The sequence below is a fragment of the Dama dama genome, chromosome 9 (assembly GCF_033118175.1).
Source record: "Dama dama isolate Ldn47 chromosome 9, ASM3311817v1, whole genome shotgun sequence".
NCBI classification, from domain to species: Eukaryota; Metazoa; Chordata; class Mammalia; order Artiodactyla; family Cervidae; genus Dama; species Dama dama.
Genome location: NC_083689.1, coordinates 10,420,026 through 10,447,194, shown reverse-complemented (window position 1 = coordinate 10,447,194; position 27,169 = coordinate 10,420,026). Strand labels below are relative to the sequence as shown.

Genomic DNA, 27,169 nt, shown 5'->3' with positions numbered 1-27,169 from the left:
CCAGAGCCCTGCCGACTTTGTTTTTCAGCATAACTTGAAGATCGAAGATGGAGAGGACCTGAAGCATGACTTTGAAAGACTCAAGCAGGCCATGGAGATGGTGGGCTTCCTTCCTGCCACCAAGAAGCAGTAAGTGGGTGGGCCCAGCCAGGCACCTCCCCCTGCCTGGAGTTACCAGTCACTCAGAGATCTGACCTACCCCTGGTAGGAACCTCACTAAGGAGAGTAGCCCAAGGAGTGACAGAGGACTGTCATCATTAGCCCCTGGGAGATGCCAGTTAAAACCAGAGGGTGGGATTTCCCTGGTGGTCCAGGGGCTGACTCTGCATGCTCCTATGGCAGGGGGCCCCAATTTGGTCCCTGGTTGGGGAACTAGATCCCACATGCTGCTACTAAGACCAAGTGCAGCCAAGTAAATAAATACATATTTAAAAAAAAAAAACAAAAAAAACAGGGCTTTTCAAAGGTCATTCATCATTTAAAAATCCTTTTTTTTTTTTTTTGACCGCACCCTCACAGCTCATGAGATCTTAGTTCCCAGACCAGAAATCGAACCTGGGCCCTCAGCAGTGAAAGCATGGAGTTTTAACCACTGGACCACCAGGGAATTCCTCCGTCATTTAAAAATCTTAATTTCTTCACTAACAGACTAATTAACAGGTTTTGTTAATTAGCAGAAAAGCTACACTATCTCAATAGAGGTAGGAAAAAAAATCTAATAAAAGAAAATTTACTCAGGTATATTTACCCAAAACAGAAAAAAAACCACAAGGCTTTTGCCCAACAGTGTGGGTATGCTTCACATTACGGAGCCATACACTTAAAAATGGCCAAGAAAGTCAATTTTATATGATGTGTCTTTGACCACAATTAAAAATTATTTTAATTCTTCAAAACCACTCGGAGCATTCTCCACACCTTCCTGGGTGAGCAGGACACCCAGAGGGGACGCCTCTGCCCGGCGTGCTGCCAAGAGGGCACCATGGGGCCAACCCCTGTGGACAGCCGTTGGGCAGCTTTTACTGCAGATGCGTGTACACAACCAAACGCATACATGCGCTTGGCCAGAGACACACACAGGAATGCACAGAGCAGCCTCGTCTCTTAACAGCCCCCAGCCCTGGGAAACCCTCCCAAATGCCCGCCCGCCAGCGGTTAAATAAATCAACACATTACAAGATATCCCTGCAGGGGTCGGCACACCTTCCGGATAGCAAATGTTTTTCAGCTTCGTGGGCCACACAACCTCTGTTGCATGTTCTTTGCATTCTGTTTTCTTAACGACCGTTTAAAAGCGTAAGAACCGTCCTCAGCTCAGGGGCTAATGCAGAAAAAGGCCCCAGTTGGCCAGGTACCAACTCTGCACAGCCGTGGTCCTCACTGGGGTCCTGATTGTGCTCCCAGGGGACAGTTGGCCTTGCCTGATGACGCTTTTGAGTGTCACACTGCAGGTGTGGTCGAGGGGCCAGGTGGGTAGAAGCCAGGTACCAGCAGTGCCAAGGCTGAGAAGTGGCAGCGTTAAGAATAAAGACTGTGGGAACTTCCCTTGGTGGTCCAGTGGTTAGGACTCCACTGCAAGGGATGCAGTTTCTGTCCCTGATCAGGGAAGTGACATCCCACATGCCATGCAGCTTGACCAGAACAAAAGAAAAATATATAAGTAAATCTTTAAAAAAAAAAAAAAAAGAATGAACAGTGCTACATGCAATAACACACATGACTCCCCCACCTTACACCTTTTCAATCACAGGCCCGATATAAGTACACGTGATTTCACCAAAGTCATGTTCACAGATGGTGTTAGATGTCAGGACAGCGGTTTCTCTTTGGGAGCTAGGGAGGGTCCAGGGCCTGAAATGTTGTTCTGTTTTTTGGTCTGAGTGTCAGTCACAAGCATCTCTACTGTTTGTGACACTTCATCAGACTCAACACTTGGGGATGAAATTCCCTGGCGGTCCAGTGGTTACGACTCCACACTTCAAATGCCTAGAGTGCAGGTTCGATCCCTGGTAGGGTGACTAAAATCCCATATGCCTCACAGCGTGGCTGAAAAAGAAACCAACAACTACACTTGGGGAACTGTGTGCCTTTTTTTTTTTTTTTTTTGATACACATGTGATGCCTCCATAAGAAAATTGTTAAGCTCCCCCAATACCACTACCACCAAAAAAACAATAGAGCTATGTGCCTCCAAAGTCCTGTTTCACAGAGTCCCCAGCGGAGGAGTGGACATCTTTCGGATTTCGCGTGTTCTGACTGGAATGGCTGCTTTTACAGACACAGCCCAGGTCGCTGGAAATTTGAGCCCAGTTCACTGGAGGCCTCTGCTGCCTCGAGACTGGGGAAGTGCCCCAACCTTGGCTCCTTCTCTCCCCCAGGATTTTTTCCATCCTCTCAGCCATCCTGTACCTAGGCAACATCACTTACAAGAAGAGAGCCACGGGCCGAGACGAAGGCTTGGAGGTTGGGCCCCCCGAGGCGCTGGACACGCTGTCGCAGCTCCTGAAGGTACTGTCCTTTGTCTTCAGCCACAGTGGCCGCCCACTGAGGCCCAGACTTCCTGCACTGGCTGAGCTCCTGTCAGCTGGGGCCTGTCTGCCTGCTTCCTCCCCCGCCGTCTCGGCCGTGTCCCTTCCTCATTTCTTTTCTTTTTTTGATGGAGCTATGATTGACATGCGACATGATTTTTAGCTTCAGATAGACAGCATAAATGATTCAGTATCTGTATTATATGTTGCCAAATGGCCACCACAAGAAGTCTAGTTAATGTTTGTCACCCTCGGGGGCTATGGGATTGTTTTTCTCTTACGATGAGAACTTCTAAGATCTACTCTGTCAGCAGCTTTCATTTATGCAGTACGGTCACATTAGCCACTATCTCCATGCTGTGCACTGCATTCTCATGACATTTTATAACCGAGAGTTTGTGCCTTTGAACCCCCTTCACACATTTCACCCATCCTCCATTCCTGGCAGTCACCAGTCTGTTCTCTGTATCTATGAGTTTGGAAGGTTTGAGGGTTGTTATTTTCTTGTTTTTTTTTTTTTTAATCCCACATATAAGGGAGATCATACAATATGTCTTTGTCTGACATGTCCCTTAACATAATACCCTCAAGGTCTATCCCCTCCTCATTTCCTTTTTTTTTAACTGAAATATAATTGATTTACAATGTTGTGTTACTTTCAAGTGTACAATAAAATGATTCAGTTCTACATATATTCTTTTTTAGATTATTTTTCATTATAGGACATTGAATATAGTTCCCTGTGCTATATGCTATGCAGTTGATTATTTTATGTATAATAATGTATATACTTTAATACATTATATGTATACATTATACATTATATGTATTATATATACATTATATGTATACTTTAATGTATTAAAGTATATACATTATTATACATCTAATACATGTCTAGATCTTTAATACATCTAATACATGTCTAGATCTGATAGACAGAGTGCCTGATGAACTATGGACAGAGACTCGTGACATTGTATAGGAGACAGGGATTAAGACCATCCCCATGGAAAAAAATGCAAAAAAGCAAAATGGCTGCCTGAGGAGGCCTTACAAATAGCTGTGGAAAGAAGAGAAGTGAAAAGCAAAGGAGAAAAGAAAAGATAAACCCATCTGAATGCAGAGTTCCAAAGAATAGCAAGGAGAGATAAAAAAAAGCCTTCCTCAGTGATCAATGCAAAGAAGCAGAGGAAAACAACAGAATGGGGAAAGACTCAAGAAAATTAGAGATACCAAGGGAACATTTCATGCAAAGATGGGCTCAATAAAACAAAAATTGTATGGACCTAACAGAAGCAGAAGATATTAAGAGGTGGCAAGAATACACAGAAGAACTGTACAGAAAAGATCTTCACGACCCAGATAATCACGATGGTGGGATCACTCAACCTAGAGCCAGACATCCTGGAATGTGAAGTCAAATGGGCCTTAGGAAGCATCACTACGAACAAAGCCAGTGGAGGTGATGGAATTCCAGTTGAGCTATTTCAAATCCTGAAAGATGATGCTGTGAAAGTGCTGCACTCAATACACCAGCAAATTTGGAGAACTCAGCAGTGGCCACAGGACTGGAAAAGGTCAGTTTTCATTCCAGTCCCAAAGAAAGGCAATGCCAAAGAATGCTCAAACTACCGCACAATTGCACTCATCTCCCACGCTAGTGAAGTAATGCTCAAAATTCTCCAAGCCAGGCTTCAGCAATACGTGAACAGAGAACTTCCAGGTGTTCAAGCTGGTTTTAGAAAAGGCAGAGGAACCAGAGATCAAATTGCCAACATCCGCTGGATTATCGAAAAAGCAAGAGAGTTCCAGAAAAACATCTATTTCTGCTTTATTGACTATGCCAAAGCCTTTGACTGTGTAGATCACAACAAACTGTGGAAAATTCTGAAAGAGATGGGAATACCAGACCATCTGACCTGTCTCTTGAGAAACCTGCATGCAGGTCAGGAAGAAACAGTTAGAACTAGACATGGAACAACAGACTGGTTCCAAATAGGGAAAGGAGTACATCAAGGCTGTATATTGTCACCCTGCTTATTTAACTTCTATGCAGAGTACATCATGAGAAATGCTGGGCTGGAAGAAGCACAAGCTAGAATCAAGATTGCCGGGAGAAATATCAATAACCTCAGATATGCAGACGACACCACCCTTATGGCAGAAAGTGAAGAGGAACTAAAAAGTCTCTTGATAAAAGTGAAGGAGGAGAGTGAAAAAGTTGGCTTAAAGCTCAACATTCAGAAAACTAAGATCATGGCATCTGGTCCCATGGGAAATCGATGGGGAAACAGTGTCACACTTTATTTTGGGGCTCCAAAATCACTGCAGATGGTGATTGCAGCCACGAAATTAAAAGATGCTTACTCCTTGGAAGGGAAGTTATGACCAACCTGGATAGCATATTTAAAAGCAGAGACATTACTTTGCCAACAAAGGTCCATCTAGTCAAGGCTATGGTTTTTCCAGTAGTCATGTATGGATGTGAGAGTTGGATGGTGAAGAAAGCTGAGCACCGAAGAATTGATGCTTTTGAACTGTGGTATTGAAGAAGACTCTTGAGAGTCCCTTGGCCTGCAAGAAGATCCAACCAGTCCATCCTAAAGGAGATCAGTCCTGGGTGTTCATTGGAAGGACTGATGTTGAAGCCGAAACTCCAGTACTTTGGCCACCTCATGCGAAGAGTTGACTCATTGGAAAAGACCCTAATGCTGGGAAGGATTGGGGGCAGGAGGAGAAGGGGACAACAGAGGATAAGATGACTGGATGGCATCACCGACTCGATGGACATGGGTTTGGGTGGACTTTGGGAGTTGGTGATGGACAGGGAGGCCTGGCGTGCTACGGTTCACGGGGTCACAAAGAGTTGGACACGACTGAGCGACTGAACTGAACTGAAGTTCACTGGAGCGACTGATGTTGAAGCTGAAACTCCAATACTTTGGCCACCTGATGCGGAAAGCTGACTCATTTGAAAAGACCCTGATGCTGGGAAAGATTGAGGGCAGGAGGAGAAGGGGATGACAGAGGATGAGATGGTTGGATGACATCACTCACTCAATGGACATGGGTTTGGGTTGACTCCGGGAGTTGCTGATGGACAGGGAGGCCTGGCGTGCTGTGGTTCATGGGGTCAAAGAGTCGGATACAATGAGCGACTGAACTGATATACTTTAATCCTAAGCTCCTAATTATGCCTCCCCTTACCCTTGCCCCCCTGGTAACTGTAAGTTTACTTTCTGTGTCTGTGGATCTGTTGTTTCTGTGTTTTGTACATAAGTACATTTGTGCCATTTTTTAAAGATTCTGCATATAAGTGATGTAACGGTATTTGTCTTTGTCTGACTTACTTCACTTAACATAATACCCTCAAGGACCATCTCTTCTTCATCTCCTTTTATTTTTTTTAATTGAAATATAGTCATTTTACAATGTTGTGTTGCTTTTAGGTGTAGAACAACATGATTCAGTTCTATATATATTCTTTTATAAGTTACTACAAGATATTGAGTATAGTTCCCTGTGCTATACACTATATAGTTGATTGTCTGTTTTATATATGTGTGTATACTTTAATCCCAAGCTCCTAATTTATCCTTCCCTCTACCCTTTCTCCTTTGATAACCATAAGTTTGCTTCCTATGTCTGTGATGCTATTTCTGTTTTGTAAATAAGTTCATCGGTATCGTTTTTTAAAGAGTCCGCATATAAGCGATATAATGTGGTATTTGTCTTTATCCGTCTGACTTACTTCACTTAGTATGATAAGCTCTAGGTCCCTCCTTATTGCTGCAAATGGCATTATTTCGTCCTTTTTATGGCAGAGTAGTATTCCATGAATATCCATACCACATTTCCTTCATCTGTTTTCATCTGTTGATGGACATTTAGGTTGTTCCGTGTCTTGGCTGTTGTACGTAGTGCTCCTGTGAACACTGGGGTGCAGGTGTCTTTTTGCCCCATCTTCCTTCTGGGAAGGGCCATCTCCATCTCAGCCCCTCACTTGAACGGCCCATCGAAGTTTTTTATGTATTTATATAACTGGATCAGTTTGCTGTATACCTGAAACTAACATAACGTTGTAAATCAACTATTATTTTTTTTTTAAAAATCATCATTTGATCAGCAAGGTCATTTTGTAGTTGGACCATCCCCTTGTCCACTGGTCCTCAACCCCGGGAGCACTGGGCAATGTCTGGAGTCATTTGGAGGGGGTACCCGTGTTATCTGGTGGGTAGGGGATGCTATTTAATAGAATGCACAGGACCGCCCCCACAACAAAGAAGTAGCATTAGTCACTCAGTCCTGTCTGACTCTTTGTGACCCTGTGGACCGTGGCCCACCAGGCTTCTCTGTCCACGGAATTCTCCAGGCAAGATTACTGGGGTGGGTTGCCATTCCCTTCTCCAGCGGATCTTCCCAACCCAGGGATCAAACCTGGGTCTCCCTAGTTGCAGGCAGATTCTTTACCATCTGAGCCACTGGGGAAGCTGAAAGAAGGAGCCAGCCCCAAATGCCTGTGATGCCGAAGCTATTTTCTGGACGTGTGTTCCATTTGTGGCTCTTTAAAATGCACCTGCATGCAGGAGCCCCAGCTCCTGTTGTGCTCGTGGGAACGAGTGAGTACATCTGCCACGAGATGGAGACAGCTCCCCTGGCCCAACTCTCGACTGCCCACGGACAGGGCTGGGCGGTCAGGGAGGAGCAGTCTCCTCGCTTCGCCCTTGGACCCAGACCGGGAACCCACGCCAGCAGCGACAGCTACAAACACAGGTGGCACCTGGGCCAGAGTGCTGCAGTGACAGCCAGGCCCGTGTGACCACAGTCCAGGCCATCGAGCAGGCCTGTGGGTGTGAACATTCTGAGGCATACCAGTGCCCCACTCACTGTGGGTTGGCAGCCCTGAGGGTGGGCTCTGGGCCCACTTCCTGGCCCAGCTGCCGGGGGTCCTTCTTCTGCCCCCCTCAGGCCTTGCCTCAGTGACACACGGATCTAGTCAACAAGCTCTCCAGCTTTTCTCTCCTCTGTTGTTGTTTTTTTTTTCTTTTTAAGTTTTTATTTATTGCATACAGTCGGCTTACAATGTTGTGTTTCTGGTATCAAGTGATTCATATATGTGTGTGTATGAATATATATCTGCATATGGGCTTCCCTGGGGGCTCAGCTGGTAAAGAATCCACCTACAATGCAGGAGACCCTGGTTCGATTCCTGGGTCAGGAAGATTCCCTGGAGAAGGAATAGGTTACCCACTCCAGTATTTTGGGGTTGCCCTGGTGGCTCAGACGGTAAAGAATCTGCCTGCAATGTGAGAGACCTAGGGTCGATCCCTGGGTTGGGAAGATGTCTTGGAGGAGGGCATGGCAACCCATTCCAGTATTTTTGCCTGGAGAATCCCCATGGACAGAGGAGCCTGGTGGGCTACAGTCCATGGAGTCACAAAAGAGTCAGACACGACTTAGTGACTGAACAACAGCAGCAGCAACATATGAGCTTGTGTTCTGTTTTAAACTCTTTTCCATTATAAGTTCTTACAGGATATTAAATACAGTTCCCTGTGCTATACAGTAGGACCTCGTTGTTTATATATTTTATATAGATTAAATGTATCTGTTAATCCTAAACTCCTAATTTGTCCCTCCCCACCCCTCTTCCTCCTTAACCTTGAAACAGGTGAAGCGAGAAATCTTGGTGGAAGTTCTGACCAAAAGAAAAACAGTGACCTCCAACGACAAACTCATCCTTCCCTATAGTCTCAGCGAGGTGAGTGCTGCCCTGGGTTCTCATGGGGTGCGCAGGCCCAAAAACATGGGTGCTCAGGGTGGGGATAGGGAGAGCCTTCAGAAATAGCTGGCATGGGTGGTCATTTTCCTGCCCCTAATTTGACTTCCCTCATGGCTCAAATGGTAAAGAATCCACCTGCCAATGCAGGAGACACAGGAGGCGCTGGTTCGATCCCTGGGTCAGAAAGATCCCCTGGAGAAGGATATGATAACCCACTCCAGTATTCTTGCCTGGGAAATTCCATGGACAGAGGAGCCTGTCAGGCTACAGTCCTTGAGGTCGCAAAAGAGTCGGCCACAACTGAGCATTTAAGAGCAGTTTGACAGAGGAGAACCTTGGAAACTCAAACCAGCCTGTACAGCTCAAGGGCCAGAGCTAGAGCCGCGTGTGATGGTGTCTCTGTCAAGCTGTCTAGTGGGCACTCTGGTTCTCACCAGCAGAGGACAGCCACCTGCAGCTTGCAAGCCAAACCCAGCCCACTTCCTGCTTCTGTCAATAAAACTTTATTGGCACTTGACCACAACCATTCATGCACATGAGGATCTGCTGCAGTGGCAGAGCTGTCCCGCAAAGCTTATCATGTTGACTCACAGGCCCTTGCCCAAGAAAGCTTGCTGACCCCCGGGTTAAAGCGTGGCCTTTCCAGCCGTTGTGCGGGTCCCTGCATGTTGATACGATGCCTCTCTAGCCTTTGCCCCAGTCTCGGTGTTTCTCTGTGGCATGTGTTTCTTTTTTTACACCTCTCGGCTTGCAGGTTGGGGAGCATCAGGAAAGTACCTAGCCACGAGGGCATGGGGGGATTTTTAGCACATGGGAGAAGCTGCTCAAGCATCTTAAACGGACACCTAGACAGTTGGAGCCCCTGTGGGCAAAGGTGCTCAGCCGTGGTACGTGACAGGTGCCACAGGCCGCTGGAGCCCACACACAGCTGCTCCCCGGCGGCACTGAGCTGAGCCAGCGAGATAAAGGCCAGGGACAGGACAGCATCCCACACAGCTCCATTTCCACAAAACCGGAGGAACTTGTTATCTAGATCTTGATAGCAGGCTGAGTAAGCCCTGTCGCAGCTTAGATCTGAGAGCATACAGACAAGGAATTTCTTGTAGGTAAATTAGACTCCAGTGAGCCTTTTTTAAAAATTGTAAAGATCAATCACTGCTTTTAGGCACGCAGTGGCCTGGCCCGTGGTGCCCCCAGAACCGCGGGGTTGAACCCAGCCCAGCCTCCTGCTGTATTCTCCCGGAGTGCCCTCCCTGAGCCTGGGTCCCCGTCCCAGCAGTCCCCAGGGTCCTCTGAGGAGCAGGCCGTCCCGCGAGAAAGACCTGGCCAGACCATAGGCTGCCAGGTCAGGGCTTCATGCCCCGGTGTGCAAGGGCATCCGAGCTGGCAGGACGGCAGGCACAGTGAGAAGGGGAGGCATCAGAGGAGCTGAGTGGTGCAAGTCGCCACCTCGACCTGCCGGCGCACAGACCTCGGGGGCCCACCCGGCCAAGGTGTCACCGCCACCACCGCCCCACACTCTCTGTGCCCGCAGGCCATCACCGCCCGTGACTCCATGGCCAAGTCCCTCTACAGCGCGCTGTTCGACTGGATTGTGCTGCGGATCAACCACGCTCTCCTCAACAAGAAGGACGTGGAGGAGTCTGTCTCGGTGAGGGCCACACCTCCTCGGCTGGCACCCGGTGACCCCGACTGCAGTCGGTCAGGCGTGAGGCCGGTTTCTCCCCTCAGCAGCCCCAGGGAGCCAACAGGATGCGGTTCTCAGGGCCCAGTGCAGAGAAAATAGAGGACTCTGGGACTTCCCTGGCGGCCCAGTGGTTAAGACTGTCTGCTTCCACTGCCGGGGGCATGGGTTCAATCCTGGTTGGGGAGCTAAGATCCTGCATGCCACACAGTGCAGCCCCAAACAGAAGTCAAAAACACAGGGCTCTTTGTTTAATATTACAGGTTGTATCTACTCAATGTTATGTGCCAGCCTGTATGGGAGGGGGGTTGAGGAGAGAAGGACACAGGTGTATGTATGGCTGAGTCCCTTCACTGTTCACTTGAAACTATCACAACATTGTTAATTGGCTGTACCCCAATACAAAATAAAACCTTCCAAGTTTGAAAAAAAAAATAGGTTCTAAGACCCTTGCCATCGGACAGATTGCTCCCAAGGGAGTGCTCACCAGTAATAACCATTCTCGCCATCTCCCCCAGTGCTTGTCTATCGGAGTCCTCGACATCTTTGGGTTTGAAGACTTTGAGAGGAACAGTTTTGAGCAGTTCTGCATCAACTACGCCAACGAGCAGCTCCAGTATTACTTCAACCAGCACATTTTCAAGCTAGAGCAGGTAAGGAAATACCGGCTTAATTCACCCATCCAGTCCTAGGAGGAAGGGAATGAGCCAGAACCGGGATCCCCCTGGGGACCTGGTTTGTCATCAAACCTGCCCCAGAACTTTTCTCTGCCCAAAAGGGAGAGTCCAGGAACATTCCCACCAGCCCCGGATGAGGCAAAAGGCAGGGATATTTGTACTTTCTCTCTGCTCAAATGTGAAAGTTGATTCAACGGGAGACAAGTTGAGTTGCCTTGTAAGGATTTGCTTTAGTCAACAATGAAGATATCCCATGTTATAGGTGTTGGTCAAAATAACCAGCCTTCTTTACCCAAGTATTGTCCTTCCCATGATGGATTCTGACGAGGAAAGAAAACCGATGGGTTTACACAGGTATATATGTGAAAGTGCAAGTGTTAGTCCTCCAGTCATGTCTGATTCTTTGGGACCCCATGGACTGTAGCCCACCAGGCTCTTCTGTCCATAGAACTCTCCAGGCAAGAATGCTAGAGTAGGTTGCCATTCCCGTTTCCAGGGGATCTTCCCAACCCAGGGGATCTTCCCAAACCCAGGCCTCCTGCATTTGCAAGCAGATTATTTACTGTCTGAGCCACCAAAGAAGCCCCTATATTTAGCAAATATTTAGCTAATTTTACTATTATGTCTTTTAGCTGAAACTCGCATTTCTCAGTTGAAATGTGGCTGGTCCAAATTGAGTTGAGTAGGAAGAGCAAAAGACATAGCGGCTTGCAAAGACATAGCGCAGGGGGAGAAAGGCATTTGGGGGACTTCCCTGGCAGTCCAGTGGTTAAGACTCCACGCTTCCTGGGCAGCCTGGGTGGGAGGGGGGTTTGGGGAAGAATAGATGTATACATGTATATGTGTGGCTGAGTCGCTCTGCTATGCACCTGAAACTGTCACAACATTGTTAATCCGCTGTAGTCCAATAAGATAGTTGTTTGGTTTTTTTAAATGAATGAAGATAATTTACGTAATCATTAAAAAAAGACTGCACACTTCCTCTGCACGGAGTTCAGTCGCTTACTCATGTCCAACTCTTTGTGACCCCATGGACTGCAGCACGCCAGGCCTCCCTGTCCATCACAACTGCTGAAGCTTACTCAAACTCCTGTCCATTGAGTCAGTGATACCATCCAGTCATCTCATCCTCTGTCATCCCCTTCTCCTGCCTTCAATCTTTCCCAGCATCAGGGTCTTTTACAGTGAGTCAGTTCTTCTCATTAGGTGGCCAAAGTATTGGAGTTTCAGCTTCAGCATCAGTCCTTCCAATGAATATTCAGGACTGATTTCCTTTAGGATTGACTGGTTTGATCTCCTTGCAGTCCAAGGGACTCTCAAGAGTCTTCTCCAACAGCACAGTTCAGAAGCATCAATTCTTTGGCCCTCAGCTTTCTTTATTGTCCAACTCTTATATCCATACATGACTACTGGAAAAACCATAGTTTTGACTAGATGGACTTTGTTGGCAAAGTAGTGTTTCTGCTTTTTAATATGCTGTGTAGGTTGATCATAGCTTTTCTTCCAAGAAGCAAGCATCTTTTATTTTTTTTTAGCAAGCATCTTTTAACTTCATGGCTGCAATCACCATCTGCAGTAAATTGGGAGCCCAAAAAAATAGACTTGTCACTGTTTTCATTGTTTCCCCATCTATTTGCCTTGAAGTGATGGGACTGGATCCCGAGATCTTAGTCTTCTGAATGTTGAGTTTTAAGCCAACTTTTTCACTCTCCTCTTTCACTTTCATCAAGAGGCTCTTCAATGCTTCTTCAATTTCTGCCATAAGGGGGTGGTGTCATCTGCATATCTGAGGTTATTGGTATTTCTCCCGGCAATCTTGATTCGAGCTTGTGCTTCATCCATCCTGGCTTTTCGCATGATACCCTCTGCATATAAGTTAAATAAGCAGGGTGACAATATACAGCCTTAACATACTGTTTTCCCTGTTTAGAATCAGTCTGTTGTTCCATGTCCAGTTCTAACTGTTGCTTCTTGACCTGCATATAGATTTCTCAGGAGGCAAGTAAGGTGGTCTGGTAGTCCCATCTCTTTAAGAATTTTCCACGGCTTGTTGTGATCCACACAGTCAAAGGCTTTGTCGTAGTCAAAAAAACAAAGCTAGATGTTTTTTATGGAACTCTTGCTTTTTTGATGATCCAACAGATGTTGGCAATTTGATCTCTGGCTCCTCTGCCTTTTCTAAATCCAGCCTGAACATCTGGAAGTTCACAGTTCACATACTGTTGAAGCCTGGTTAGAGAATTTTGAGCATTACTTTGCTAGTGTCCCTGGTGGCTCAGAGGGTAAAGCGTCTGTCTGCAATGCAGGAGACCTGGGTTTGATCCCTGGGTCGGGAAGATCCCCTGGAGAAGGAAATGGCAACCCACTCCAATACTCTTGCCTGGAAAATCCCATGGACGGAGAAGCCTGGTAGGCAACAGTCCATGGGGTCACAAAGAATCAGACATGGCTGAGCGACTTCACTTCACTTTGCTAGTATGTGAGATGTGTGCAATTGTGTGGTAGTTTGAACATTTTTTGGCATTGTCTTTCTTTGGAATTGAAATGAAAACACCTTTTCCAGCCCTGTGGCCACTGCAGAGTATTCCAAATTTGCTGGCATATTGAGTGTATCACTTTAGCAGCATCACCTTTTAGGATTTGAAATAGCTCAACTAGAATTCCATCACCTCCACTAGCTTTGTTTGTAGTGGTGCTTCCCAAGGCCCACTTGACTTTGCATTCCAGGATATCTGGTTGTAGGTGAGTGATCACACCATTGTGGTTATCTGGATCATGAAGATCTTTTTGTATAGTTCTTCTGTGTATTCTTGCCACCTCTTCTTAATATATTCTGCTTCTGTTAGATCCATACCATTTCTGTCCTTTATTGTGCCCATCTTTGCATGAAATGATCCCTTGTATCTCTAATTTTATTGAAGAAATCTCTAGTCTTTCCCATTCTATTGTTTTTCCTCTATTTCTTTGCATTGATCTCTGAGGAAGGCTTTATCTTTCTGTGCTGTTCTTTGGAATTCTGCATTCAAATGGGTGTATCTTTCCTTTTCTCCTTTGCCTTTCGCTTCTCTTCTTTTCTCAGCTATTTGTAAGGCCTCCTCAGGCAACCACTTTACCTTTTTGAATTTCTTTTTCTCAGGGATGGTCTTGATCAGTGCCTCCTGTACAATGTCACGAACCTCCGTCCATAGTTCTTCAGGCACTCTATCAGATCTAGTCCCTTGAATCTATTTGTCACTTCCACTGTAAGGGATTTGATTTAGGTCATACCTGAATGGTCTCGTGATTTTCCCTGCTTTCTTCAATTTAAGTCTTCATCTTGCAATAAGGAGTTCATGGTCTGAGCCACAGTCAGCTCCACTGTAGGGAGCACGAGTTCTATCCCTGGTCCAGAAACTGATCCTGCATGCCTTGCTGCATGGCCAGAAAGTAAAATTGAAAGAAGAGGCATTTTTGTCTCATTGGTACAAGGCCGTGTTTGTAATTTTTTATGTCAGTTAAATCACATGTCATGATGTTGACATACATCATACACCTTGGGTGTATTGGTTTAATTTAACTGTATTGTTTAAGTTAACTTCACCTGCTTTCTTTTCACATTTTTAAACACAGCTGTTAGAAAGTTCAGAGTGACATGAGTCTCTCACACATATGATTGTCGGGACATTGTAGTTCAAGAGCAGGGGCTGCCCAAAATTACTGGCACATGGCCACACCCCTTTGTCTCCTTTCTTGCCACAAGAGCAAAGCTGAGTCATCATGCAGACACCATCAAACTCATAAAGCCTAGTTTATTTACCATCTGGCTCTTTACAAAGAAAGTTTGCTGACCCCTGGGTGATTTTAAGTGTGATTTTTAAGCACTCCCGGTGTGATGCAGTAAGTCCCCTACATCATGAACGAGTTCTGGTCTGATAGTACGTTCATAAGTCCAACAGAGTTAGCCTAGGCACCCAACTGGGTTTTCCAGGTGGTGCTGTGGTAAAGACTCTTCCTGCCAGTGCAGGAGAGATGCAAGTTCGATCCCTGGGTTGGGATGATCCCCTGGAGGAGGAAATGGCAACCCACTCCAGTTTTCTTGCCTAGAAAATCCCATAGACAGAGGAGCCTAGTGGGGACTATAGTCCATCGGGTCACCAAGAGTCAGATAGAGCTGAGCGACTGAGCGCACACACACGCCCAGTTAACACATAAACCTGTACCGTTACAGGTTTAGAATAATTTTCACACCAATAATACGTGAAAAAACAAATGCAAAAAAGGAAGAAAATATCTTTAATCTTACAGTACTTGGAAAAGTACAGTAGTCCAGTACAGCAGGTGGCATACAGGGCTGGCATGGAGCGAATAGGCAAGACTGACTGCAGGAGGGAGGGGAGGTGGGAGGTGATAGAACTGAAGATTGTCAGCAACAGAAGACAGAGGGCGAGCTGCACAACCACTTACAGAGGGTGCGTGCACATGGCAGTGTACACAGACACGCGAACTCACTTACATAATTGGACATGTGAGCGCACATTCACATCTTTGAAAGTTCACCACTTGAAGGTTCGTATGTAGAGGACTTCCTGAAGATGTTTGAGAATGTGCGTTCCTGTTCCCTGTTGCTAACTGTTTATTTATCAAATAATTTTATGTATTTATTGATGTATTTCTATCGATATATTAATATGCATCCCATGTTATTTGCACGTTTATATATAAATATGTATGTGCATACATAAATAAAACGTTTTTACATAGGACATGTGCTGTGTAGATGTTACTGTGTCCATGAAATGATGAACTTAACAGACGCCCCTTGAACCCTGCAGGAGGAGTACCAGAGCGAAGGGATCTCATGGCACAACATCGACTACACAGACAACGTTGGCTGCATCCACCTGATCAGCAAGAAGCCCACTGGCCTCTTCTATCTGCTGGACGAAGAGAGCAAGTGAGTGTCCATGGGCCTGATGCATCCGGTTCTGCAGCCCCGGGGCCTTACTCCAGTCCATTCCATCCCAGAACTTCCAAGTTGCTCAGAGTCATGTGGCTGCAAATCTTGACCCCGCATTTGCAATTCACCAGAGAAATATTAACACTGGAAGTAGCTCTGAACTCAGGAACACACCCTCGCCCTCCCAGGAGTCCTTGGGAAAGACTTGTGGGACCTGAATCTAGAAGCTGGGCACAGGCTTGGTGCAGCCTTGCAAAGGGCAGGGAGTGGAATCAGGGCCCCAGATATGAGATTCTCCACCAAGCCTGTCAGCCCTCGTCCACAAGACATGATGAAGGCTGGAGAGGGTATTTTTAAGGTGCTTTATGCTTGGTCACTCAGCCAGAGTTCCTGAAATCGCAGGACAGCCTAAAACAGCAGAAATTTATTCTCCCACAGTTCTGGAGACTAGAAGCGCAAAATCAGCCTTGATGGGCCAAAACCAAGGTGTGGGAGGGCCACCCTCCCTCCAAGGAGGAGACTTCTTTGCATCTTCCACCTTCCAGGGGCTCCAGGTGTTCTTGGCTTGTGGCCAAGAGTCTCTGCCTCTGTAGTCACATCATCTTCTGTCCTTCTGCCTCATCTCTTCTTATAAAGACTCCAGTCTACTAGATCAGTCAGTACCCACTCTAATGACCTCATCTTTTTAGGGGAGAGTGGGGACTGCATCATACAGCTTGTGAGATCTTAGTTCCCACAACCATGGATTGCACAGGAGCCCTCAGTTGTGAAAGTACCGAGTCCTAACCACTGAACTGCCAGCAGAGCCCCCCTAAAGAGCTCATCTTGACTTGATTGCCTCTAAGGCCACATTCGCAGGGTCAGTGTGTCAGGGTGTAGACATGCTTCGAGGGTTTGGGGCTTCTTTTGACCGTGTCGGGTCCTAGTTGCAGCATGTGAGATCTTTGTTGCATCCTGTAGGGTCTTTTGTTGAGGTGTGCAGACCCTCTAGTTGTGGCTCCAGGGCTCAGTAGTTGCGACACGTAGGCTTAGTTGTTCCTCGGCACATGGGATCTTTGTTCCCTGTCCAGGGATGGAACGTGCATCTCCTGCATTGCAAGGCGAATCCTTATCCACTGGAAAGTTTTTTTTATCAGCAACTTTTATCAGGCCCCTCGTTTGCTGCCAAAGTCCCCTCAGGCCTGGGGTGGATCGGGCTCACCACCTGCCTCAAACCGAGTCCCATCCAGGACAGACACATCCATTCTCGGCCAGAATCCAGGGAGAAAACCGGCTCAGATAAGGGAAGGAGCAGGGCACTTGGAAGGGTTAATTGTCCCTCCCACCAAACTCCCCAGAGCCAAATCTGGGAAAGGCATTCAAGGCAGAGCCAGGCTGAGTCTGATAGGATTTGTCTTTGTTTAAAATCTTGCTATTTTAGGGGACCTCTCTAACAGTCCAGTGGTTAAGACTGTGCTTCCAATGCAGGGGGCACAGGTTCGATCCCTGGTTGGGGAGCTAAGACCCCACCTGCTTTGGGACATGGCCAAATAATAAATAAAAACGGATGCAAAAAAAAAAGTCCATGGTGAGCAAAAAAAAATCAAGATTTAGAAAAATAAAATTTTATTGTTTTAGTTCATCATGATTTTAGGGGGGCTTGGGGGGCTTCGAATTGGATTTTCTAAAATAGTGTGTGAAAATGTTATTTATTTCCACAACCGAGTGAATGGGTCTCTTGCTCTCCACACCCTGACCCTGGCAGTGATGTGCCTCATAGCTACAGGGTCTCCCCCTCTACCCTCTGTCAAGCCATGAAACCTGGGCATCAGGGTTTCAGAGGCATACCTTGCTGCCCATGTTTGCAGTGAGGCAGGGCGCAAACTGAATACCAAAGCCGGCTGCGGCATTTCCTTCCTGGGAGGCTGAAATAGCCAGATACAGCGGCTCCCTTAGTCAGGCCCCGATCACCTCCCTGTTTCATCTGTCTCCCAGCCCCTGCCTCTAACAGGGGAGCATGGGCAAGACTCACTGCAAGACACAGCACCCAGGTACAGATGCACCTGAGACCAGCAGTCACCCCTGTCCTGGGATTATTCCAGGAACTGCCCATGATGGGCCCCAGTCACGATCTTGCCTGGACCAGACGTTTACATGGACCACCAGGGCTGGGTCACTGGGCTGCTCTGCCTGTTTCAACTTTGCTTCCCAGCTCTGAGGGCATCACTTTGCCCTCAGCCTTGTGCCCAGGCCACCGCAGCCCGAGCACCCGCCCGCCTCCTCCACAGAGGGCCTGCGACCTGCCAACAGCACAGAGCAGGTGAGCGGCTGCAGTCCCTGCAGTTAAAAGTCTCCCGTGCTCTTCCCAGCTTTCCGCACGCCACGAGCCAGACTCTGCTGGCCAAGTTCAAACAGCAGCACGAGGACAACAGATACTTCGTCGGCACCCCCGTCATGGAGCCGGCCTTCATCATCCAGCACTTCGCAGGGAAGGTGAAATATCAGATCAAGGTACGCAGCTGTCTGTCACCACTGTCAACCAGGTTGCGCTCCACTTGGGGGACGGGAAGGGGACCCCTGGCCGCCCTGGAGGTCCCTTCCCTCAGGCGCTCGCTCCCTCCCTCCTCTTTTACTGGTTTTGCTGGGCGAGGTTCCAGGGCTCTCAGACCCAGTGTCAAACCCCTGGCTCTGCTTTCGAGGGCCCCATGGGCAGGAACCCCCTCTCGGTCGTGGAGATGGGCCCCGCTCCCCACCCAGCCCTTCCCGAGCTGACCCCAGGGCCTCGGCCGACACTAGCAAGGGACCACCCACCACCCTTCTTACCCATCCTCACCATGCCAGGACTTCCGAGAGAAGAACATGGACTACATGCGGCCAGACATCGTGGCCCTCCTGCGGGGCAGTGACAGCTCCTACGTGCGGGAGCTCATCGGCATGGACCCCGTGGCAGTGTTCCGCTGGGCGGTGCTCCGGGCCGCCGTCCAGGCCATGGCTGTGCTCCGGGAGGCTGGGCGCCTGCGGGCCGAGAGAGCTGAAAAGGCTGCCGGTAGGAGACTCCCTGTGTCACTGTCGAGAAGGGGGTGCTCAAAGTCCACTGCACAGTGTAAAATTTCATCACATTTAGCACAGTCCTGAGTTGTGCAACCAGCACTTCTGTCTTGTTCCCTAAACTTTTCTTTTTCTTTCGCACTAGTGATAAAGAACCTGCCTGCCAGTAGAGGAGGTGTAAGAGATACGGGTTCCATCACTGGGTAGGGTAGATCCCCCTGGAGGAGGGCGTGGCAACCCACTCCAGTATTCTTGCCTGGAGAATCCCATGGACAGAGGAGCCTGGTGGGCTACAGTCCATGGGGTCAGAGAGTCAGCCACACTGAAACAACTTAGCACACAATAGTTTATTACAAGATATTGACTGTAGCTCCCAGTGCTACACAGGAGGGCTTTATGGTTACCTTCATATATAATAGTTTGTATCTGCTAATCCCAAACTCCTAATTTATCCCTCTCCTCATCCTTTCCCCTCAGTAACCACAGGTTTGTTTTCTTTGCCTGTGAGTCTGTTTAGTACAGAAGTTCGTTTGTGTTATTTTTTCTGATGCCGCATGTAAGTGATACTGTATAAAATCTGTCTTTGTCTGACGTAACTGCATTTAGTGTGATCATCTTTAGGTCCGCCCTTGTAGCTGCAGTCAGCATTGTTGCATTCTTCCTTATGGCTGAGTCACGTTTCATTGTATAACTATACCACGTCTTCCCTATCCATTCATCTGTCAATAGATATTTAGGTTGCTTTCATGTCTTGGCTATCATAAATTAGCTCCCAAGCCTGTTGATCATGCAAAACAGAAGGTTTGTAGCGGGATATCTAATTTAACCTGCTCATCCTCACAAGGCAAGAGGGGGTGTTCCTGTTTTTCTGTGAGAACAGCCTGACACCCGGAAGGGCTGAGTGACTCTCCCAGGATCACTCAGCTCCAGATACCAGCCCCAGGGTTCCGTTTTAGGAAGGGTGGGGTGTTGATTAAAGGAGGATTGAAAGATTAAAGCCACTCTATTGAGACAGTACTGTTTGGGCCAGACAGGGCGGGCAGAGTGGCCTGGCCATGGGGGCGGGCAGCATGTGCAAAGGTCCTAGGGCATCTGTTTTAGGAAATAGATGGTGCTGTTTGGGGAGGAAATGGAACATTTCATGGTTCCCTGCTGTGCCCAAATTTGAGTGTCAGCGCCCCCCTGACCCGGTCCCCTCCTTTTTTTTAAATTGGGTTCAAGTCAGAATCACAGGCTCCGTGGAAAAGTTAAGAAGCCCTTCAGCTCCAAGCAACCCTCTCCTCCAAACTTCATGTGCTCTGTCTCCCCAGCAGGTCTGGACAGCTCTGGTGCCCAAGGTCACCTGGGAGAACTACATAGAGGAGCCAGCACCCCGTCAGAAAAAGTCTACCGGTGAGCGAGATCTTGATCTGTCCCAGCCGAAGCCTGTAGGCAGCGGCATTGTTTAAACCGGCGCCAGAAACCCGACACCCTGAACCCAGGTCAGAGTTGACCTGATTAAGGAACCCAGCAGCGGCTTGAATCAGAAACACCCAGAAGCAACGGCATCTGGTGGCCGCATTTCTGCACACAGAGGCCAACCTCGTGCATCATCTGTTTTGGGGGATGTGGGCGGCTCAGTTTACAAAGGCTCCTTTTCAGGGCCGGTTGTGACCGTTGGTGGGCGGGGCTGAGAGGCTGCCTGTCTCGCAGAGCAGCAAGCTTGATTTAAGAGCACTTCCTCCCTTAGCCTGACCAGGATGTCCCAAACACCGATCTGCTAAGTTACTTTACTCTCAGTCAGAAATACAGATGGGTTATTGCTGCTCAGACGACACGGGGTGTTCTGTGGCCACCTAGTGACGGTCAGGGTTCCTCCAGATACCCCAGTTGGTACTGAGTGTAAAAGTGAGCAGGCTTGTGCTTCTAGGAAGGCAGGCTATAAAAGGTCATGCTTGATAGCCATCTGAGGCCAGGACAAAGCCAGGGGAGGGACTCTTCAGGCAGCCTGCGAGAGCCCAGCCAGGCAGGCTACACTGAGACAGGACTCGTTGGCCCAGACAAGGCAAGCAGTGTGTGCTGACCTGGGGGGACAGCTGGTGTGAAGGCCCTGGGGCAGCGGAGTTCCCAAGCTCTTTCTTAAGACTCAGCAAAATTCCCAAGGAGCGAGCCCCTAAATTTTGAAACATGAAAAAGTCATTTTGTTTTTTGAACACTTTGTAAGAAAACCCCCCTCAAGAGGTCCATGAAAGCTTACGTGTGGAGTTAGAGATAGCTCCTAGGTAAGTGGTCCTGTGCCATTTGTCTGAAGGCAGTGTGTCATTTTCCTCCTTTCAAAAAGATACATTTTGATTTTTTTTTCCTAATTGAAGGATAATTGCTTTATAGTATTGTGTTGGTTTCTGCTAAACATCAACAGGAATCAGCCATAGGTATACTTGTGTCCCCTCCCTTTTGATAAAGAGATATGTTGTGGTTTTTTTCTTTTTTTAAAAAAAAAAGATGCATTTTTAAATAAGCTTTTTCACCCCAAAGAAGACAAGAGAGAAAAAAAAAGAAAAACACTGCCCCCTATTTCAGAGTGGCCCCTGACCCCCTCGGTCTCCCCAAGGCCTGGCCCTGGGGCTACAGGTCCCACCCACAAAAGCACATTTAGTTTATACAGATTCTCCCTTTCAGCTGCTCAATGCTAGATTTCTCATTTGACGGCTCTGAGGAGTTCGATATTAACGCTTTTGAAGACATCATTGCTTTCTATGAAAGCAAGAAGTAAGTAGAAGCAAGGGCCTTGGAACCCGAGACCAGGGAGGCACGCCCCGAGGAGCCATCATCCCAAGGCGCTCAGCGCAGCGTTCAGAGCCAGAAGAGAGGGGATCAGTGAGCCAGGGGGCTCTCTCGCCAGATTTGGCCTGATCAGGGGGGTGTGGGCTGAAGCTAGGGGCTTCACCGTCATCGTAGGGAGCTGGCCGCTGCGCTGACCGCTCAGGGTGGAGAGGTGACATGTGACCTCTCTGTTGTCTTTGCTCGGTGCCTCCCTGGAGGGTGAGGGAGCAGAGGTAAGTGCGGCCATCTGGCCCTGGGCATGGTGCATGGAACACAGACAAGGGGCTGCCGATCGGGGTCTTCCCAGGTCAACTGCTCAGAGCTTAAACATGTATTCAGGTAACTGCAATGAAGAAGTGTTTTTTTAATCTTTTTATTTACTTAACCATACCAGTTCTTAGTTGCAACATGTGGGATCTAGTTCCTTGACCAGGGATCAAACCTGGACCCCTTGCATTGGGAGCATGGAGTCTTAGTCCCTGGACCACCAGAGAAGTCCCTTGGAATGAGGAAATTTTTTTTAAAAAGAGAGACAAACTCCCAGATCATGCTGCAGTCATCACTCCCTCATTTCTAGACATTCTGCCCTAGACATTTGCTGTCAAGAAATTGTTTGCAAATGTCCATTTTTAGGACATTTGATTTTTGTCCCTAAGCCGTTGTCATTCTCACACCTAAAATGTCTGCTCAGCCCTGAACCCACGGTGACTGAACAGAACACAGTTAATAAAGTTGAATTCTGGGGGGTGAGTATCTTCAGCTAGAGCGTCACCCTTGGGGCTCTGCTGGGCCGTCTGCTGTGATGGGGCTGTACTGGGTGCTGCAAGGAGTGGGGCAGCCTCCCCGGCCCCCACCTCCAGATGCCAGTCAAGCCCCCACCCCAGTCGGAACAACCAAGCATCACCCCAGTTATAACCCTGTGTGAGTTCCACTTCATTCCTCCCAAGGCATTTCTTGAAGCCGACAAGGAGGCAGACGTGTAGCCACAGAACCATCACGAGAAACCCATCTGCTTCCGACAGAACCCTCCCGGGTCTCCTGTTTTCAGTGGCCCGTGGGTGCTTTCCATAGACTCCAACAGGCTCAAACACGAGGCCTTTTCCAGTGATCCGAGATGCCCTGTTGCAAATTCTGTTCAGCCCCACGTGTCCCCAGCCCCTCCCCCACCGCCGGAGGAGGGCAGACCCTCCTTGGGGTGGCCGAGCCCTGACTTCTCCGTGCAGGAGGGAGGGGCGGCAGCCTTCAGCCCTTCCCCAGGTTGCATGTTTTGGCTCCAGTGGCCTGGAGACGGTCCCGACCGTGCCAGGGACCCCGAGGTGGCGGGCCCACTGCTCTAACCCCATCTTCTCTCTGTCACTGCACCCCCTCCCCCCCCAGCGATTTGCATGACCAAATCATCCGGAGTATCAAAGGATTGCCCTGGCAGGGTGACGACCCCCGTAAGCTTCTCCAGTCCCTCAATCGGCTCCAGAAACCCCGCACCTTCATCCCGTGAGTCCCCCCCAAGGTTGTGGGCATCCCCCTCTCCCCCACAAGTGCAACGAGCGCCTCCCCGCCCCAGACACCCCACCCCCGCCCGACCCCCCGCCTACAGGGGCTTCCCATAACACTGAATGAGCCGCTGTCCATGCCGCGCTGTCTTGTGGTTCTGTTCTCACGCCAGCCGTCGCTAAGTGGTCCTCGTCATACTCCCGTCCTAGTGTCTGCACCCTGACCCAAATCCTCGCCAGCCCCCCAGTGTCCAGCACAGCTTCCCAGGAACGCTCCTGCCACGAAGCAGCTGATTTTCTGCCCCCAAACCTGCCGAGCAAGGCTTGCTTCCCCCCGCCCCAACCTTTGCCACTATGAGCTTATAAAGAAGCCTCAGAGGCAGGGTGTGCCATCTTGAGGACCTCTGTGCATCCCATGACCCTGCTTTGTGGGTGTGATGCAGTAGAAAGGGCCGGAAGTCACATAGATGAGATTTGGACCCCCCCTTATCACTGTATGACCTGAGTGCTGTGAGCATTCACCCTCTGTCTGCAAAGCAGGGGTAGCAGTTTTCATACCCTCCAACCCAGCAGGCAGCCACCTCAACCTGTGGGCACCAGCAACTGCTTAGGGCTCAGGCCGAGGAGAACAAAGCTTGTGCCTGCAGTGATGCCTGTTTGCAAAGTCATTTTTATGATGCCTCATTCCACCCCACGGGGATAAACGTGAAACATGACACAAAGAACCTCAGAGCCAAGCCTCTGGCAGATCTGCAGGGAACCATTTCCTCAGCAGGTCTTAGAAACTTCCCAGGCTGCAATTTCTTTAAAAAATTTTTTCTTGTCTGCAAGATTCCATTAAGTATCTAAGAATGTGCGGGTGGCCCCCCCCCGCCGCCTCGGCCAAAAAAATCAGCTTTTGTTTTTAACCTGCTGCCAGTTCAAGTCCTTAAGTCACCCATACACCCAGGCCCTATCTCAGTTCTTTGAGAGACAGACCCCTGAACCAGCCACCAGGGCAGGGGCCCCAGAAGGGTCTTTGGACTGCTTTGGTGTTTCCTAGCATGTAGCAAGTAGAGCTGGGACACCTGGTAGACCCGGCTGCATGGGGTCCCTCGGAGCCCCCTTTGGGACATCTCACAGTCATTCTGTGAGATCCAGCAGCACCCCCCAGACACCCAGGGGCCCCTGCCACCTCAGGGGCAGCTGCTGGCCCAGTGGGGCGTGTGCAGGGTCCCTGGCGAGGCGGCGGCCTCGTTGCACTTGTGCCTCCGGACTCTCGCTCTCTCTGTTCTCGCTCCATCTAACCCGCAAGGCGTGGCTTGCTAAACTAACCCAGAGCCAGACACTGTGTTCCTTCTGTTCACAAAACCATTTTTAATATTTTGACAGGAAAAGTAAAGGTATCAAACAAAAGCAGATCATTCCAAAGGTAAACACACACAACACCGCCCAACACCGCCTCGCGAGCAGCTGGCTCGCATCATGTTTCTAGAAAGCGGGGTGGGGCGGGGGCTTTTACCTTCTCGAGCTTCTCTAATTCTTTCTCTTTCCTTCCCTCTCCCCTTCCCCCTCTAAAAAACTGTCTCCTGTTGAAATGACACAGAGGGGTCTTTGTTTGGGTTTTCTAGAAGCAGGACCTGTGATGTGGTCTCTGCACAAATGGTGTACAGTGGGGAAGTCCCAGGAGAAACCTGAGGTGGGGGAGGCCAGGAAGTGGGTTCAGCCTGATCCCGGGGAACCCAGGAGTGTCAGCCGTACCTCAGAGCTTACCTCACCAAGAGGCGATGGCACCCTCCTATCATATCCCCACGTTGGGTGTCTTTAGCTGTGAGCCAACTCCAATAGGGTGGGATGGGCTCGTCAGTGCCTGAGCATCCAGGGAGAGGAGGCCTGTCAGCCAGGGTGGTCCTGTTGGGAAGGGGGCAGCCGTGCATCGCTGGCAGCCTAGACCCCAGCAGCCAGCCTTGGCTGCACACCTAGGCGCCCTGTCTTGTCTCCACGTACAGCGTGCTGAGCGATTCTGAAATTAGAAAGCGAGAGCAGCCGCCCAGTCCATTCAGTCTGGCCAGCAGGTGGGACAGCACTAGCCCCCCACCTTCTATCGACAGTGACGGTTGGCCCACGGGAGGGCCGGCCGGGTGAGCACTCACAGCAACATTGGGTGCTTGGCATGCCTCGAGCTGCACGGAGGGAAGCCAGCACTCCGTAGCGCTTGATTTCTGGGCACTCAGGCCACTAGTGGCCGTAATCGGCCCTCTCGGAGGCGGCACCATCCACAGGTTGCAGCTCGGGCTCAGTCCCCCAGTCAGGTCACCACCGCTGCCCGCCAGGCCCTCCCGCCCCAACCCCGTCTCTGACAGCACAGCCCCCAGACTGAGCCTAAGAGCTGCCACCCCAGGGGGCATTGTCCCGGCTCTCGGGCTGCACAAGATGCCTCCCAGTGCACCCTGGGGCTTTGGGAGGGCAGGCCAGACCCTGCAATTCTGTCCTAGAACCTGCTGGACTCCAAATCCCTGAAGCTGATCATCAGTATGACCCTGCACGATCGTACTACCAAGTCCCTGCTACACCTGCACAAGAAGAAGAAACCGCCCAGCATCAGTGCCCAGTTCCAGGTGGGTGGCCCAGGGGCGTGGAAGGGGGTGCTGAGCTCTGCCTGGCACTCACGTGGCTGGGCCAAAACTAACCTAGCACAGGGAGTTTCTCATTATCGCCAGTGTTCCTGACTGTAGCACCGTTTGCCATTTGGGGTTGGGTCATTCTCCATGGTGAGGGCCATCCTGTGTGTTGTGGGGCATTGAGCAACATTGCTGGCCTCCACCCACCAGACGCTGGTAGCATTGTCCAGACATGACTACCAAAATGTCTCCAGATAGTGCCAAGGCTCCCTGGGGGAATACAGTCACCCTTGGTGGAGAACCACCAACTCAAAAGAGTCATGAGTCAGCGTGTGAGTTAATGTGAACGCTGAACTGTGTCCCTAGATCACATTTCCCTTTTTTCCCTGGTTGCCAGGAAGCTCAGGGACACTTATTTCTTTTCTCAGTGGGGTCCAGTGGCCAGTGAGGGCTTCTCTGGTGGCTCAGTGGTAAAGAACCCACCTGCCAATGCAGGGAGATGCAGGTTGAATCCCTGGGTCAGGAAGATCCCCTGTAGGAGGAAATGGCAACCCACTCCAGTATTCTTGCCTGGAAAATTCCATGGACAGAGGAGCCCAGTGGGCTACAGTTGATGGGGTCGCAAGGGTCGGACATGAGTTAGCAACTAAACAACAAATGGCGGCGGGCTCTCACCATTAACTTTTCTGTTCCTTCCCATTCTCCACAATCTAAGTCTTTTGTTTCCACTTCAGCTTTTATATATATATATATATACATCATTTAGGAACTCCCACAATACCCTTTTGTAAATAGCAGGCCAGAGACCAAAATCACTACAACCATGATCCCTTCTGAGGCTGACTTTTTTTTTTTTTTAATCAGAGAATTTAATGTATGGTACTGGTTAAACAGGTACTAGAGGACTGAGAAGGCAGAAGGGGAACAGAGAAGGAACATTGAGGTAGTAACCATGGGCAGGAGCTTGTACCTCTAAGGCTGAAGGAACAAAAGGAACAGTTTGGGATTCTTAGAATTTAGGCACTCGGAAGTGAGGCCCTACAGAGCTCAACCTCTGATAAGAGGGTGGCCGCCAGCTGGTGCTGACATTTCTGTGGGAGCAGGAGGAGACGGGTTCTGTTACTAACCTGGGTTCTTGGCCTCCTTTGACATGTGATTTAAATCCCTAGAAAGAGTTAATCTGGTTCCACCACCTTCCCCTCCCCTTTCACCTGATACAGAAACATGGCTGCCCTCGGCCATGGGGACCCACAGCTCCCTTGGGGACCCTCTGGGGTAGCACAGCCTCCTGCTGCAGCCTCCCCTGTTCCCTGTCAGCACAGATACACCCCCGTTGATGCAGGAAGGTGACCTGGATCCCCTTCCCTTGAGGGACGTTCCCCCAAGGGGGTCCCAGCTCAACACCTTCCCCCCTCTGTCTCCTCAGACTTCCCTGAATAAGCTCCTGGAGGCACTGGGGAACGCAGAGCCCTTCTTTATCCGCTGCATCCGCTCCAACGCCGAGAAGGTAAGGGGCTCCCCCATCTCTGGGGCGGCGAAAGCCAAGCCCAGGTCTGGAGACTGGCAGGGAGTGTTATGGTGTGTCTAGGGGTGGGGGAGTGCTGGGAGTCAGGAGGGGTGGTCAAGAGTCCTGGAGGAAG

General features: G+C 49.4%; 1 protein-coding gene across 10 annotated transcripts in view; it reads left to right on the top strand.

Moving 5' to 3' along the window:
- The window catches only part of MYO9B (myosin IXB), a 109,092-nt gene that overhangs the window by 58,809 nt on the left and 23,114 nt on the right, over window positions 1–27,169 (top strand). For 5 of the 10 annotated variants that reach the window (XM_061149922.1, XM_061149923.1, XM_061149925.1 and 2 more), the window contains 14 exons: window positions 29–129; window positions 2,379–2,508; window positions 8,203–8,292; window positions 9,848–9,964; window positions 10,516–10,650; window positions 15,486–15,607; window positions 17,959–18,100; window positions 18,431–18,635; window positions 19,948–20,029; window positions 21,296–21,385; window positions 22,817–22,930; window positions 24,301–24,340; window positions 25,404–25,526; window positions 26,956–27,036. In XM_061149922.1, the coding sequence (XP_061005905.1) occupies window positions 29–129; window positions 2,379–2,508; window positions 8,203–8,292; window positions 9,848–9,964; window positions 10,516–10,650; window positions 15,486–15,607; window positions 17,959–18,100; window positions 18,431–18,635; window positions 19,948–20,029; window positions 21,296–21,385; window positions 22,817–22,930; window positions 24,301–24,340; window positions 25,404–25,526; window positions 26,956–27,036 (1,572 nt within the window). The remainder of the gene's footprint in view (window positions 1–28; window positions 130–2,378; window positions 2,509–8,202; window positions 8,293–9,847; window positions 9,965–10,515; window positions 10,651–15,485; window positions 15,608–17,958; window positions 18,101–18,430; window positions 18,636–19,947; window positions 20,030–21,295; window positions 21,386–22,816; window positions 22,931–24,300; window positions 24,341–25,403; window positions 25,527–26,955; window positions 27,037–27,169) is intronic. The other 5 variants (XM_061149928.1, XM_061149926.1, XM_061149924.1 and 2 more) reach the window with 4 other exon arrangements.